Source organism: Ipomoea nil, unplaced genomic scaffold, assembly GCF_001879475.1.
Source record: "Ipomoea nil cultivar Tokyo-kokei standard unplaced genomic scaffold, Asagao_1.1 scaffold2144, whole genome shotgun sequence".
Taxonomy (NCBI): domain Eukaryota; kingdom Viridiplantae; phylum Streptophyta; class Magnoliopsida; order Solanales; family Convolvulaceae; genus Ipomoea; species Ipomoea nil.
The window spans coordinates 3,896,942-3,914,628 of record NW_017618572.1 but is presented as its reverse complement, the minus strand read 5'-3'; the positions used below and the strand labels follow the sequence as shown (position 1 = coordinate 3,914,628).

General features: G+C 36.2%; 1 protein-coding gene across 2 annotated transcripts in view; it reads left to right on the top strand.

The window, feature by feature from the left end:
- The window catches only part of LOC109148757 (TMV resistance protein N-like), a 92,499-nt gene extending 82,192 nt beyond the window's left edge, over positions 1–10,307 (top strand). Inside the window, exons 4-5 of one of the 2 annotated variants that reach the window (XM_019296481.1) lie at positions 9,451–9,726; positions 9,880–10,307. In XM_019296481.1, the coding sequence (XP_019152026.1) occupies positions 9,451–9,726; positions 9,880–10,122 (519 nt within the window). In that variant the 3' untranslated portion in view covers positions 10,123–10,307. The remainder of the gene's footprint in view (positions 1–9,450; positions 9,727–9,879) is intronic. The other variant, XM_019296480.1, reaches the window with a different exon arrangement.
- Positions 10,308–17,687: the final 7,380 nt, after the last annotated feature.

The window sequence follows — 17,687 nt, the reverse complement described above, 5'->3', positions numbered from 1 at the left end:
CGACGCTTGACAACTTGAAGACTTGAGGAGTTGAGAACATTTGAAGAACAACTAGAGCATTTGAAGAGCTTGAAGGCATTGAAGAACGCTTGGCATTTTTGTTGATTTTGTAGGCAATTTGAATCCATTGCAGGTACTTTGGAGCTTTGCAGAATTGATTGGCTCGAAGATCTTGAAGTCTTTTGAAGACATTTGAGGATCTTTAAGGCAACTTGAAGCCATTGCAGCCGCTTTAATTTGATATTTTGCAGGGTTGATTGCTTCGAAGCTTGACATTTGCTATTGAAGATCACGCCAATTGAATCCCGGAAGCTACGCCACTTGAATCCTGGAGGCACGCGCCAATTGAATCCCGGAGGCTACGCTATTTGAATCCCGGAGGCACTGCAATAGATAACGGCATTGAAGAACGCTTGAAGACTTGAAGGCATTTTTGTTGATTTTGCAGGCAATTTGAATCCATTGCAAGGTCGATTATTTCTAAATTCTTGACGTTCGTTGTTGAAAGTCACGCCAATTGAATCCCGGAAGCTACGCCACTTGAATCCCGGAGGCACGCGCCAATTGAATCCCGGAGGCTACGCTATTTAAATCTCGGAGGCACTTCTATAGATAACGTCAGTGAAGAATCAGAGGACTAGACGGAGATTTTGTACCTGCACTTGAATTATACACACGCTGTACACGAAATTTTGTGAATATATACAAAGTTTACTTTTTTGTGTTTACAGTGCCAATGCATCTGCATCCTTCTGGATACCATCCTCCGTATTAAAGCCCCATACCGCTCATCAACCTCATCATCAAGGAACATAGACAACAAATCATTCTAACAAAGAGCAAAGAGCATTAGAAAACACATCCAAATGAATGAGGCACATAATACAACAGTGGAGATTAAATTAAATGTATGTGACACATGGTATACATCTGCTCGTGCACTTAGGGAGATTTTTGTAAGCCATAATGTGCACCCCTAAAAATAACTAGTATGTCGTGCAATACAGCAGTGTGCACGTGGGTCGTTCTGAGTGTGCCAAAACGTTCTTTCTTCATTTATGCAAGGGAAAATGAAGAACAAGATGACATGCCGTTGTTATGGTTTGTGTGTGCCATACTGATTTTCAGAACAGAAAAAATACAAGTGCACACCCACGACAAGAATACAAGATCCCCAATATGAAACAACAACACAAAAAAAAAAAAAAAAAAAAAAAAGGAGAATCGAAAAAGGGAAAAAAAATGCCATGGCCGCCGACAACGAACACAACCCCAAACCATACACGTACAGCTACACACCCACACCCAGTAATAGACGAACAACAAAAATTGAACGATAAAAAAAAAAACAAAAAAAAAAACACTGCAAAATAGCTCGAACCATCACAAACAACGCAAATGAAAAAAAAAAAAAAACAAAATAAAATATAACCAACCTTGAACGGACGATCTGGTCGCCGGTAGAGGACGATTGGGATTCCTACCATGAACGCCGGCCATCTACCTGAGAATAAAAGAGGCGAACCGCGAAAGAGGACGACGAAGAAAGTGCAGCGGCAGTCGAGTTCGCGAAGGAGTCCAACCACATTCGAAATTATAGTCAAACAGTGAGCCTAGAAGGAGTAGAAATCGACTATTATGCCAAACACACGCACCATTTAGCAATTGAAAATACTGAACTACCCCTTTGCCTTAAATTAAATCCCTCCAAGTAAAAATAACCAAATTGAACTATTAAAACCTATGCACAAGTGTAAAAATAACCTAATTACAAAATTAAAAAAATTTGGACCACTGGTTGATTAAAATAAATGGCTAAGATTAAGTTCCTATGTTCCTACCTAAAGATGAGTTCTTATATGAATCTAAATATATATATATATATATATATATTCGGGGACAGGGCGGGGTAGGGAGGAGTATTCCCGTCCTCGTCCCCGGCGGGAAATTACACGTATTCCCCGTCGTCGTCCCCGTTCTTCGAAAATTTTTTACATCCCCATCTTTGTCGGGGCGGAGATCGGGGATCCCCATCGGGGACGGGGCACATTGTCATCCCTAACATCTCCTATATAATATTGCATTGATATACTATTGAAATATCACTACTAGAAATTATGAAATTTTTGACCATCTTAAAGTGATCTTAAATCAAGTTGAAAGCAAAAAGTGGTCGAAAATAGCAACAAAGGTTTTTCCGGATTTCAAAAGTTGTCCGAACAAGGCTTTCGACTTGATTTAATATCACTTTCAGGTGGTCAAAAATTTCATAATTTTCAATATTGTATTTATTTAAAAATAATCATTACACATTATCTCATTCACGTAATGCGGGGGATAATTAATACGATACATAAAAGTAAATGAAAATAGTAATATATTATGTATCATTCTTTAATGCCAAATACTTTATTTATTGTTTGAGTTAATTCCACTTTTGGTCCTACATTTATTGCACGATGAACACATTTTGTCCCCTTTTATTATTTTAGCCATATTTTGCCCAGCCTTTTTAAAAGGTGGACACTTTTGGTCCACCGTTACATTTGCTGTTAAACAGCCGTGAAGTAAGAGGCCAATTATATATGTCCTTGCACATACATTTTGGCATCTTGGTCTTCCCTGTCAAAGTCTAAGAGTCCATTAGACCAACAACCCTGGACGACTCTGGAGGAACGTCAATGGCGACTGCCGGTCGCCCAATCGTCTGTTTCGGCTTTGACTGGCGTGGATGGTGCTGGGGTTGAGGGGCGAACGACTTCTGATGATCCGATTGATATTCGACAACCGCTTGAGAGTTCTCGCATGTCAGCCCAGAATACAATGTTGGAGGTGTTGTCGGCGAATCAAGTTTTGCATGGGCGATCGACTTGCTTGGATGGTGTTGGGGAGGTGTCGAGAACATTCTCCTCTGGTTAGAACGATGATCGGAGGTCTCCGGAATTTCCCGGAGTTGTTGCGCTACCTGCGAATGTCCGACAATCGTATTTATGGAAAATTAAGAAGCCCAACCTCATTTTCTACAACACAATGGTATTTACAGACTAGTTTCACGAACTCAAACCTCCTCCTAAACTGGTTAACGAGGTCAAGGTTAAGGGACCCATTTCCCTCGGCGGCCTCCGCCGCGACGCAACGGAGCTGAGCCGCCACCACCTATCACCAACGGCGAGAGAGACCAAAGGGGAAACCTCAGCATTGAAGGTGGAGGAGCATATATGCGTGCTTTGTTTGTTAATTTGTTTTTTTTTTTTTTTTTTTTTTTTTTTTTGTGCAGGAAGGCTTTGTCGCTGCCTCTCCCATGTTAAAAACACAATTTTTTAGGGAATTTAAAAGTTGGGTTTTGGGTTTTTGCGATTGTTAAGTTGATTACAGATTTGTGGTGCCTTTGTGGCGGATTGAGACGTTATACCTAAGTCCGGCCTATTGCCGCCTGTAGCATTTTTTTTGTTGGGGCACTCGGGAAGAGAGTGTGAGACTGTGGGTAGACCACACGTGAAAGGACAGAATTATGAACAAAACCCAGAGGGACGTGAAAGGACAGAATTACCCTCCCACTTCACGATTGTTTAACATCAAATGTAACGGTGGACCAAAAGTGTCCACTTTTTAAAAAGGCTAGGCAAAATGTGGCTAAATTAATAAAAGCGGGCAAAATGTGTTCTTTGCGTAATAAATGTAAGACCAAAAGTGGAATTAACTCTTTATTGTTTCGTCCACGGCTTTCCACGGAGTTCTATTATTATTATTATTATTATTATTATTATTATTATTATTATTATTATTATTATTATTGTTGTTGTTGTTGTTGTTGTTGTTGTTGTTGTTGTTATTGTTATTGTTATTCACTACTGGAAATTCTAAAATTTCCGACCACCTGAAAGTGATCTTAAATCAAGATGAAAGCCTTGTTTTCGACCACTTTTGGTATCCGGAAAAACCTTTGCTGCTATTTCCGACCACTTTTTGCTTTCAATTTAATTTAAGATCACTTTCAGGTGGTCGGAAATTCCATAATTTCCAGTAGTGATTGTTATTGTTATTGTTGTTGTTCTTGTTATTGTTGTTGTTATTGTTGTTGTTGTTGTTATTGTTATTATTATTGTTATTGTTATTATTATTGTTATTGTTATTGTTGTTGTTATTGTTGTTATTATTGTTATTGTTGTTATTGTTGTTATTGTTATTGTTGTTGTTGTTGTTCTTCTTCTTCTTCTTCTTCTTCTTCTTCTTCTTGTTCTTGTTATTGTTGTTATTATTATTATTATTATTATTATTATTATTATTATTATTATTATTATTATTATTGTTATTGTTATTATTATTAGGGTTGTTGTTGTTGTTGTTAACTTGTTGTTATTATTATTATTATTATTATTATTATTATTATTGTTATTATTATTATTGGGACTAGATCAAAATATAATAGTCATAAAGTCATTGTCATCCATGAAATAATTGAGTAAAACAAAACCCCTTTAGAAAATGTAGCGAGCGCATTCTTTTTATATAGTCAAGGTTGATGGATTCTTTGTTTCTTAACTACTCTAATCATGCCCTAAAAATTCAGGTCGGTGTTTATTTATTTAGTTTTTTGTGCAGATACAATATTGTTTTAGCTATATTATATTATGATTTATGAATCATCATATCATGTATATAAATTAAAGGTTGATAATTATATAACGCAGAGAATAAAAGAACAACATGATGAACAATTAAGAGACTAAATTCGACTAAAATAATTAATAGGAATCAAATTTTCGAAAATGAAACAAAGGGGTTAAAAACACTGTTTTCCCTTAATTAAATATGCATTGCATATTTACATGATTACATTATTATTGTTTTTCATGAAAGAATAGTATCATGGTAGTAAACTAGCTAGATATAGTCTGTTCAGTCATTGGCTTTATATCTTGTAATCTTGTATAAAGCAATCAAACATAGAGGGGTATTTTTTTTTTTTTTTTTTTTTTGAAAATACATAGAAGGGTATTTAGTTTCACTTACAAGGCGTTTGGTTGGATGTAGTTTAGTTAGAATTGAATTGTAATTCAATGAAGGCATCAATTCAATGGAGGGAATTGCAATTCCCTCTTTTTGTTGAATTGCAATTCATGGGGTACCCCATGAATTGCAATTCAATGCGGGGTAAAAGCGAGAAAGGGAGGAAATGACAAAAATACCCTTGTTGATTGTTATTATTATTATTACTACATAAGGATATTTTAGTCTTTATACCACTTTTTCCTTCACACCCCCAATAATTTTATTCCTCCCTACCAAACAATGTAATTTGAATTCCTACATTATTCTTTTTCCAGTGAATTGCAATTCCTTTCCTTCCTAATTCCTTCCTCCCGACCAAACATATGAAACCGTACCTTTGGTACAAAGTTCAATTATGAAGCAATTGAGTTATTGGGACGGTAAGAATTGAGGACACTACAAGCTTTAGTTTAGATCAGAGTTCAATTTTGAAGTCTTACAGGATTGGAACACATCAAGCGTAGCTTGTCTATTTATGTTTGTCTCAGCTCTGTGCGTGTATATAATAATGTTCTCGATCGGCAAACCTTGCCCGCTATATCGGCAGGCCTGCTATATATATATGCATGAAAACGAAACCATGCATTTTCCTTTACAAAACATATATATGTAGCTTGGATTATTTTATATTATCAACTTTGGCGCAGTAGTCTTTGTTTAATTGTTCTTGATGTAACCACTATACCATAGTCATACACACTCCAATCATACTGCAAAATAATCAGGAAAATTGTCTCCTTTCTTGTACAGTAGTTACATTATTAAGAACTTCATTTCTTGTATGTGCATAGTGTATGTAACTGCATACAGCAGATTTGCATTTCTTCATTGAAATGGAACAACCTTCTTTTGTGTCGTCTTCATGTGGTTCTTCCTATGATGTTTTCTTGAGTTTCAGAGGAGAAGACGTTCGCAAGAATTTCGTTGATCATCTCTATAGTGCTATGCAGCAAAAAGGGATTTACACTTTCAAAGACGACGAGAAGCTGGAAAGGGGAAAGTCCATCTCGCCTGCACTTGAGAAGGCAATCGATGAATCGTCCATGGCGGTGGTCGTCTTCTCCGAGCACTATGCTGATTCCACATGGTGTTTGGAGGAACTGGTGAAAATCATGGAGTGTATGGAGATGAAAGGTCAGATGGTTGTTCCCATTTTCTATGGCGTGGATCCATCGACGGTTAGGAAACAGAAAGGAAAGTATGGAAAAACCTTTGAAGGTTACTATGTTAAAAGGGGAAAATTACATGCACTTGTAGGTGAAAGTAGGTGCACTTGTAAGTGATTTTACCTACACTTTTTACTTGCAAAGATGCACCAACTACATGCACATATAACACATTTACATGCCCCAAAGGACACATGGCGCGCTGGTTGGTTCGCATTACGTTCCTGGCGGCGGTTCGCACTAAATCGCGACTATATATATATATATATATATATATATATATATATATATATATATATATATATGTATGTATGTATGTATGTATGTATGTATGTATGTATGTATGTATGTATGTATGTATGTATGTATACATACATACATACATACATACATATGTGTGTGTGTGTGTGTGTGTGTGTGTGTGGGTGGCTCGAGAGCGGCTCGACGAGCCACGAGCCTAAAATATTTGAGTTTGAGCTCAGCTTGATTATTTATAAAATAAGAACCAAGCACCTTGTTCTCAGATGGCATGTAGTGACCTCTCCCATATGGGAGATCATGAGATCGAACCCCAGTGGAGGCGTTGTTGACTCTTTGTGTTTCAATAGGTTGAGAAAGTATATTAAAACCCAGCTTTAACCGAGCGGCTCGCGAGTCGATCACTCGGCTCATTTACACCTCTACAGTACCACCGCAACTTATTATTTTTATTATTATTATTACAAATAAAATGTTTATTTTTTGAAAAATGAATCAAACAAAAAATGAAATTTCTTAACTTTCAATCAAATAGAAAAAGATAATTTTCTAACCTTTAGCCAAACACAAAAAAATAAAAAATAAAAAAAATACAACAAATGAGTCATTTTCTAAAAATTATTTGTTGAAAAATATTTTCTAGGTAATTTTCAAACTGAGCCTAAATAAAAATTCAATTCGAGTTGGATCTTATCAAGTCATGTTTTCAATATGCAAACTTAACTAAGAAGACAAGTTAGCACTAGTACAAAAAACAATTTTAACGTTTGTTAAAAAAATACGTTAATCAAAGAGATGTTGTAAAGTAAACATTGCATACGACGTCGGTTAAATAAAAATCGACGTCGTAAATTATTTTTTTTATTATTATTAAAACTGACATACAACGTTGGTTATTTATAAATAACCAACGTTATATGATATTTATGTAGTAGTGTCACGGCAGGAAATTATCATTTTTCTGACCTCTTTTCCGACCAACTAAAATTTGATCGCAAAAATTGATTTTTTTTTTTCATTTTACCGTCCGCGTGTTAGCGTAGTCGGAAATTGGTCGGAATTTCCGACCACATTTACGAAGTGATCGGTAATTGTATATTCGTGAATGAATTCTCTTCGAGCGAATGAAATGTTTATATTTTTTTCAGCAAATATCTTACCGACTTGCAACTATATATATATATATATATATATATATATATATATATATATATATATATATATATATATATATTCATTTCACTACAGTGGAGTTCCTCTTTATAGTGAAATGATTTTTTTTATTGACTACATCAAGTTTTTCGACCACCGAGGTGGTTGGAAAATCCAGACTTGCTCAACTATTCTACTGGCTATTTTTTCTGAAAGCCTTAGAAAAGTAGTCGCAATTTCCGACCACTTATTCATTTGTCAGAAATAGCGATAAGGGTTTTTCCGGATACCCAATTTGGTCGGAAAAGTGGTCAGAACTGGTGTTTTCGACCGAATTAAGGCCATTTCCGACTACCTTCAGGTGGTCGGAAATTGGCATATTTCAAGTAGTGTGTAGACAATGACTTTTTCCATATGATATTACTGTGGATAAATATTTTTGAACTTTACCCACATGAAGTTTCATGCTTAGCTAGTTAACTTATGTTTAGAGGTGAAGCCATCTAACTGAAAAGCGTGCATTAATTTGTGTCTTTAATTTATCACTTGTACTTGCTAAGTTTTAATTATTGTGATATATATAGGCATGAAGCAAAGTTCATCCTGAAAATTGTAGAAAATATCATTACTAAATTGGGTTCAACAACGTCAATTGATGATCCAAAACTGGTTGGGATAGAGGCTCGTATGCACAAACTGTATCGATTGATAGGTCTGGAGTCTAATGAGGTTCACTTTGTTGGAATACATGGGATGAGCGGGATTGGAAAGACAACTATTGCAAGAGTTGTGTATGACAAGATCTCAAAAGAATTCGATGGTTGTAGTTTTATTCATAAAGTTAGAAGCGAGTCAGGCAAACATGGTGTGGTGCACTTGCAACAAAAACTTGTATCTAAGATTCTTTCAGTAAAAGATTTGGAAATAGACAATGTTTTTGAAGGAAAAATGATGATACGGCAAAGGCTTCAGTGCAAAAGAGTGCTTATTGTTCTTGATGATGTGGATCACAGGGATCAATTGGAATCATTGGCTGGAAACAGTGATTGGTTCGGTGCTGGAAGTAGAATCATCATAACAACCAAGGATAAGCACTTGCTTATTAGCCATAAAGTGAAGATTATGAAATACTACAAAATGAGTGTGCTAGATGAAGCTGAAAGCTTTCAACTCTTTAGGCAATATGCATTTAATAAGCAGTTGTCGTTGCTGTCTACAAAGGAATTTCAGGTGCTCGAAGTTCAAGTGGTACACTATGCTGGAGGCCTTCCTTTGGCTCTTGAAGTTTTTGGCTCCCTCCTATATGGCAGAGATATTAATGAATGGAGAAGTGAAATTGCCCGACTTAAAGAAATACCAGAAGATGAGATTTTAGAGAAACTTAAATTAAGTTTCATTAGTCTCAACAAAAATACACAAAGGGTTTTCTTAGACATTGCATGCTTCTTTAATGGGAAGAAGAAAACATCCATAACAAGAATACTTAATAGTTTCGACTTTCACTCTGACATTGGCATAAAGGTTCTCAGAGAGAAATCTCTAATAACTATTTCAGAAGGTCTTGTTTTGATGCATCAATTAATACAAGAAATGGGGTGGTCAATTGTTCGCCAAGAAGCTTCAGATGATCCAAAAAGATATAGAAGGTTGTGGCTACCTCATGATATTTCTCAACTACTTACAGGAAGTGAGGTACGTTAGTATAGTATATGTAAACAACATATCATATAGATATGCATCAATCGAATCCCTTAATTTAATTAATTTATACAATTCATTTGTAGGAATTTAATTGTTTTATTATGAAATATTATATTGTCAGGGTACAGAAAACATCCAAGGTATAGCACTCAACTTGCAGGTTGCAACAGATGTGAAAGTTAATAGTGAGGCCTTCACACACATGACCAAGCTAAGATTTCTCAAATTTCACAATGCAAATGCTTCTCGGGCCCCTAATTTTCTCCCTGGCGAGTTAAGGTGGCTAGATTGGCACGGATATCCTTCAAAGAGTTTGCCTGCTACTTTACAGGGACAAAAACTTGTTTCTCTTAAAATGAAATCCAGCCGTATCATACAACTTTGGAAAGGATTCAAGGTTTATCTGATCTATCTAACTGTTTATTTGTTATTTGTCTATGATCTGATCTCTTTTTTATTCTTTAATTTTATTCATATCATGGCTCGAGCAGAGGATTCTTAATTATTATTCTTCTTTTATATATATGTCTCACTTAGCTTGTATATACAGGTCCTGGACAATTTGAAATTCATGAATCTGAGCCACTCTCAGAAACTAATTAGGACTCCAGATTTCACAGGAATCCCAAATCTTGAAACATTGATTCTAGAACAGTGTACAAGTTTGGTAGAGATCCATGTTTCTGTTGGATTTCTCAAGAAGCTTGTTTCACTTAACCTTATGCACTGTGTAAATCTGAAGAGGCTTCCCGAAAGCATTCATTTAGAAAAGCTTGAGACAATGATCCTTTAGGCTGCTTGAAACTCGAAAATTTTCCACAAGTTGCAGGTCCCATGGCTTGCTTGTTAGAAGTACATGCTGAGGCTACTGCTATAAGAGAAGTGCCATCATCAATCGAATGCCTCACAAACCTAATGTTAATAGATCTAAGCAATTGCAAGCATCTTGCAAGCCTTCCAAGTAGCATTTGTAGATTGAAAAGTCTACAAGCGTTGATTCTCCGTGGTTGTTACAAGATTGAGAAATTACCAGATGAATTGGGAGAAATGGAATGCTTAGAAGAGTTGTATTGTGACAAGACAATGATCCAAGAGCTACCATCCTCCATTTCACTTCTCAAGAAACTCGAGATTTTATCATTTCGTGGATGCAAACCTCTGGCTTCTCCATTACAAAAGAGCTGTTCATTCCTCTCTAAGCTGCTGCCAGCAGGAGCTTTTTAAGATATCAAGGCTTCACCGTTTCCTTCTCTATCTGGTTTATCTTCACTAAAAGAGCTGGATCTTAGTGATTGTAGTATGCTAGATGGAGGCATTATTCTTGGTGATCTGGGAGAGCTGCACTGTTTGAAAATATTGAATCTTAGCAACAAGTTTGGTTGTATCCCAGCTGAATTCATTGTCGGCCTCACTCAACTTAAGGAACTTTATCTAGTGGGATGTGGGAGGCTTCAAAGTTTGCCAGAGCTTCCATCTAGTATAATAAAGGTTTATGCAGATGAATGCCCCAGCTTAGAAGGCTGCAACATAGAGTCATTGACTAAATACCCAAAGTTGAGTAAAGTTTCATTCACTAAATGTGCTCAACTACTTGAGAATCCACGTTACAGTTGCATAGTTGATGCAAATATGGCAACACCTGCTCAAGGTACATAATTCATTACAATGCATTGCATGCATCCTTATCATGCACGCCCGAATAAATTAAAGCTGCTAGCTTATTAATTAGTTGTATCTGCATGCTTGCATACAAATTAAATTATTAACAACACGTATTGTGGGTGGCACAGGGACTATCAGTTGACTCAGATCGCTGGATTAGTGTCCACTTTCCAGGCATGGTGTTACCTGAATGGTTTACGTATAAGAATTGGGGAAATTCACTATCAGTTAGGCTGCATCAAAATTGGTACAATAACAAATTCATGGGATTTGCATTCTGTGTGGTTTCTAACTTGATAACTACTACATTAAATTCATTGAAAGTTAGCAGTATAACTGAAATCTATGGTCTTGATCTCCGAATCATTCCCACAACTCGTGATGGTCGTGGTTCGTCAATTATTACAACAACTATGGGCTATAACGGGGTTAAACACAATATGAAATCTGAACTCACTTGCCTGTCCTATATGCCATTTCGTATTATGCATCATAATCTTAAAGAATGGTGTCAAATTGAAGTTTCTGGTACTTTCAGTTCGGTATACACTGGTATTGGAATGCGCATTGTGTACGAGGATGATGTTAAAACCAGTGGTGAACCACTGATGATACAAAACAGTACATTGACTCCACCAAGTAAGATGATGTAATAACGAGTGATGCTGCACATTTTTTAAAAAACTTTCTTTCAAATGTTCAATTCCCTCCTCATGTAACACTATATTTAAGAAAATTCTTTAATATTTAATTACAAATGAGTGTTACATTGGCAACTAATTTATGGAGACAAATATAAATCACATCCGGAACGAAAAATTAGTAGGGAAAATATAATTTTCCTTGTTTAATTTCTTACAATCATCACGAGTTTCACTGTATGGTATCAATAAGAAGAAATGACCAATCGTTATGCTGTGAAACTGTGTCCATCTTGCAGTTCTATGTTCACAATTACTAAACTATATGTTCATAATTATAAAGCTATATATTCATAATTTTTTAACTTTATATTCATAATTATTGAACGTTATATTCACAATTATAGAACTCTATATTCATAATTACTGAACTATATATTCATAATTATAAAGCTATATATTCGTAATTTTTGAACTTCATATTCACAATTATTAAATCTCTATATTCATAATCACAGAAATATATGTTCATAATTGTATATGTTCACGACTCTATATTCATAATTATAAAACTATATGTTTTAAACTATATATTGATAATTATGAACAGTTTTGGAACCGTGTCCACCTCACGGTTCCACGACATAATTTTCCAGAAATGACACATGCATAATGATTTTCACTTATTTCCACTTCCACCAACAAAGAAACATGTTTAATTTCTTTGGAAGTTTTTTTTGTTATATGCATTGCACTACCGCTTTTATTTTACCGCAGTATTCAGTGGAATTTTTGGGTATTCCCTCTCCTCTATATTCATTGTAATATTTTTCTTAAAAAAATATTTTTGGGATAAGGGTCAAATAGATCCTCTAATTATAAACTAAAGTATAATTAAGCCTATGAATAAGCTATGAACTTATTGGTTCTATAAGTCATTGAATAATGAGTCGTTGTTCTCTCTTGATCTTGCCGATGACTCTGATGTCGAGGTGGATCTCGACAACCCTCTTGGCCCAGAGGAGCTGTGCATAAAGTATTGTGTTATCAGCTCATGCGACAATCTGGTTGCTCTATTGTACGAGTATACACTAAGTACAAAATGCGTCATTTTCTTCTTTATTAAATGATAATACACATCCTTACTGCTCAAGCCGCATAAACTATGCAAAAAAAAAAATGTAAACTTTATGCGTCTTTATTTGAAATACTCAAACAATGGGCACCATTAAGGGTTCGTTTAGAAACCCGAAAAATGACTTCTGACAAATGTTTTCAGAGTTTTCAGTGTTTGGATGCAACAGGAAAATTCAGTCAACTGAAAATATTTTCCGTTGACTGGGGAAAATGAAGCCATTTTGGCGGAAAATGACTTCTGCCAAAATTTGAGGGAAGTCATTTTCCGTCAAAATGTTTAAATATACAATTCTACTTATTTTTCCAGAAAATAAACTAAATACACCAAGTTTTCCAAAATGCAGCCAAAGTATTGAACCCTAGTCTAAACTAAAAATAAAGACACCTAAGTCAATTTTTAAATAAACACTATTTGCGTCATTTCATTCAAGGTACTGAACCCTAGTCTATTTTTTAAAATAAAAATTAATTAACACTATAGGAGTCTTTACCTTTATGGACTCCTATATTCATATTTTTAAAAAATAATTTATTTATACATGTACAATAATTAAATTACCATGCTCAACAGGAAATTCAATTGCCAAACAACATTTATATAGTTCAAACCATTTAAACAAAATATAATAAAATTTTAAACGAGTACTAATACAACACAATAAATATAATCCAACATACTTAGTATTCTAACACAATATAATAATAGTACACTAATCTATCATAATAGATATATAATGTAATTCTAATACAACACAATTAATATAATCCAACATACTTAATTGAGTCTTTAGTGTACTAATAATTCTAATCCTAAATGTTGAACTCTTCCATCTACTTTATAAATGGTTTTACACACACACATCCTCACTTAAAAATAATAATAACAATAAATAAATAAATAAATAAATAAAGTTGAAACCTCAATCCCGCAACTTAAAACAGTTATTTTAATTGGTAAGCAAGCTACTAGTTAATACAATTTCAACATCGAATGATCAAATCTGTATATATGTTTATCTTAAAAGGTTTTGGGCTAAATCTTTTTTTGAATATGAGTCAAATTTTATGAACATGACTCGGGCTGAATGCATATTAATCTCACAATAATGAAGATAATGGATGTTGTATGTAAAAAATATCGAGACCTCCCATGAATTTTACATTTTTCTTTTCATGTTGGAGTTCTCATGGAGAAAGAATTAGGGAAGGAGGAAAGGAAACGAAGGTTGTTGGTTGCAAAAAGTGAATTACAGAGGGGAGCAATCTGCTCTATATACAAGCCAACCAACTAAGTGAAATGCAGAAAAAGGAAAGCTAAACAGTGTACGTTAACTAACTTTAACTAACAAAACTAATCTTCAACTAACTCTTCTTGTGTTGACTTCTTGTTTGACCTGCAGTGTTGGTTGACACCCCCCCCCCCCCCCCCGCAAACTGGAAGGTACATATCATGTAGCTCAAGCTTGGAAATGAGATCATGGGAGCTATTTTGTGCAAGAGGTTTTGTAAAGACATCTGCAAGTTGATTTGAGGTAGAGACATGTAGCAGTTTTAGGACCCCTTTTTGCAGCTTTTCCCTTACTAAATGGCAGTCTAACTCAATATGTTTTGTTCTTTCATAGAACACAGGGTTCTCAGCTATGGCAATTGCAGATTTGTTGTCACAATACAATGAAGCTGCAGGATTTTCAGTCACTCCCAAGTCTTGCAGAAGGTATAGAAGCCATTGAATCTCACATCCTGTGGAGGCTAGAGCTCTATATTCAGCTTCAGAAGAGCTCCTTGAGATAGTGACCTGCTTTTTGGATTTCCAAGATACCAGTGAGGTGCCAAGAAATATGCAAAATCCAGTGACTGATCTCCTGGTGTCTGGACAAGCAGCCCAGTCTGAATTAGTGAACCCCTTCAACTGTAGGGGAGACTTAGCTGAGAAGAAGAGACCCTGACCTGGAGCTGCCTTAATGTATCTTAGGATTCTGTGAGCTGCTTGCATATGTATGTTGGTATGTGGCATAGCTAATATCAGGCCTTGTGATGGTTAGGTACAATAGCTTTCCCACAAGTCTTCTATATTGAGTGACATCTTCAAGTTTTTCCCCAATGTCTTTGCTGAATCTTGTTGAGGTAGCCATAGGTGTTTTTGCTGGTTTGCAATCTGTAAAGACTGTTTCCTCCAAGAGTTCTAGTGCATACTTTCTTTGTGTCATGGAAATTCCAGAGCTGTTCCTTGCAATCTCTAATCCAAGGAAGAACCTCAAAGGGTCTAAATCTTTAATGTGAAAGACATTGTCTAAATGCCTTTTGATCTGCTGAACTTGTTTTGAATATGGACTTGCTAGTACAACATCATCAACATAGACAAGTAGGGCCACAAAATTATCTCCTTCACCTTTGAGAAATAGAGAAGAGTCAGATAGAGCTTGCCTGAAACCCATATGTAGCAATTCTTGAGTTAGTTTCATATTCCACTGCCTACTTGCTTGTTTCAAACCATAGAGGTTTTTTATCAATCTGCACACCTGACCAGGTTTTTGAGGAGTGAAACCAGGAGGGAGTTTCATGTAGACTTTTTCAACTAGATCACCATGAAGAAAGGCATTGTTGACATCTAGTTGATGTAGAGCCCATCCTTTGATGGCAACTACTGCCAGTAGCATTTTTATGGTGGTTATTTTTGCAACTGGGCTGAAGGTGTCCAAATAATCCAGGCCATGAGTTTGTGTGTACCCCTTTGCAACCAGTCTAGCCTTGTGTCTCTCTATTGTGCCATCAGCTTTAAGCTTGGTTTTGTACACCCATTTGCAGCCTATTGGCTCTTTGTTGGGAGGGAGTTCTGTCAGTCTCCATGTATTATTGGCTTGTAGAGCATTGATTTCATCCTCCATAGCCTTTCTCCAACATCCTTCCTTTATGGATGGCTTCATTGTATGTCTTGGGTTCTTTGGTGGCCAGGGCATGTACTGCAAAGGCCTTGAAATTTTGAGATAATCTGTCATAAGATAAACCATTAGAGATGGCATGTGGGGATGTCCTTTTTGCAGAGGCACTATGACAGGTGTAGTCAGCTAGATAAGTGGGGATGACCCTGGTTCTGGTAGATCTTTTTGGTTCCCTTACTTGGACTGGAGGTGCAGAGATTGGTTCTGTACTGAGCACCCTCTCTTAAATTGAAGTGTCAGACTGAGTCTGGACATTGGTGTCCTCTTGGCCTTAATGCTGATCTTCTGGACTAATGATTTCTTCATGCACCTTTTCATCAATGTCTGAGTAAGTTACCCCTTCAGAGGGTAAAATAAGGTCAGTTTCCAAACTGTTTTCAGTATCCTGTGTGCTTCGTTTGCTTTGATAGGGAAAAGTGTTTTCATAGAAGCAAACATCCCTAGATAAGAACACCTCTATTGTGTGTAGATCATAAAACTTGTACCCCTTTACTCCATTAGCAAAGCCCAAGAAAATGCACTTTCTGGCTCTTAGAGAGAATTTGTTCCTTTGACAGCTAGGAATAATTGCAAAAGCTAGACATCCAAACACTCTTAGATGTTGATACTGTGGCATCTTGCCAAAAAGGACTTGATAAGGTATCTTGTTGTCTAGAACAGCTGATGGGAGTCTATTGATAATTTATACTGCATGAAGGATACAGTCACCCCAAAAATGCTCAGGCAGTTGAGCTTGAATTCTGAGAGCTCTAGCCACTGCCAAGATGTGGCCATGTTTTCTTTCAACAATGCTGTTCTGTTGGGGAGTGTATATACATGATGTTTGATGAATGATGCCCTTGGTTTGATAGAATTCTTTCAAGAAGAATTCCTTCCCATTGTCAGACCTCACACATTTGATAACTTTGCAAAATTGTGTGTTGATTAGTTCACAGAAGTCCTGTAACAACTGCTTAACTTCACTTTTGCACCTCATCAGATACACCCAAGTGGCCCTACTGTGATCATCCACTAAGGTAAGGAAATACTTGTGGCCATAAACAGTGGGAGTTTGATAGGGTCTCCAAATATCAGCATGTATAAGATCAAAGCAATTAACTGAGATATTAGAGCTAGGTTTAAAAGGCAATCTTCTTTGCTTGGAGAAATGACATCAATCACATACAATTGGTTTGTCATTACATATTGTATTATCAATGGAATGTAGAAATCTAATCTTGCCTTCTGAGGCATGTCCCAATCTAGCATGCCAAAAACTACAGCTATTTACAGTAGGTTTACAAAGAATGAAGGCAGTGAGATCAAGTTGGTAAAGTCATTTCTTCAATTCAGCCACACCAATCATCCTCCCATGGAGTTGATCCTGTATAATACACTTGTTAGAGTGAAACAAGATGCTACACTTGGATCTCCTTGTAAGTTCACCCAAGGAAATTAAATTGTACTGAAGGATAGGCACACAGAGAACATTGAATAGGACTAGATCTTCTGAGAACTGAACTGTCCCAATATGTGAGACCTGGGCTTGATGTCCATTAGGTAAATCAACAGATATTCCTTGGACCTTCTTGGGGTTTTGCAATAGACATAACTTGCACACAATATGGTGTGTGGCACCACTGTCCATGATCCATAAGGATTCTGAGTCTGTTAAAACACTGCTATGGCAGCAAGAATTAATGCCTTACCTTCCAGTTTAGCACCTGGAATGAAATTTGCAGCTATGGCATTTGCTTGGGGAGCCATTTGGAGCGGAGAGCTACTGGCCTTAGTCTGCTGCATGAACTCCAAGAACCTCCTATAATCTTCTTGATTAAAGGAGGGAGAATCAGCTCCTGCATTGTTGTGTTCTTGTGAGGTGGAATGCACTTGATTAACAGTCCCCACCCCTTTATTTCTTGGCTTCCACCATGGGGGATACCCACGTTTTTTGTAACATTTCTCAATTGTATGCCCAGTATATCCACAGAAACTACACA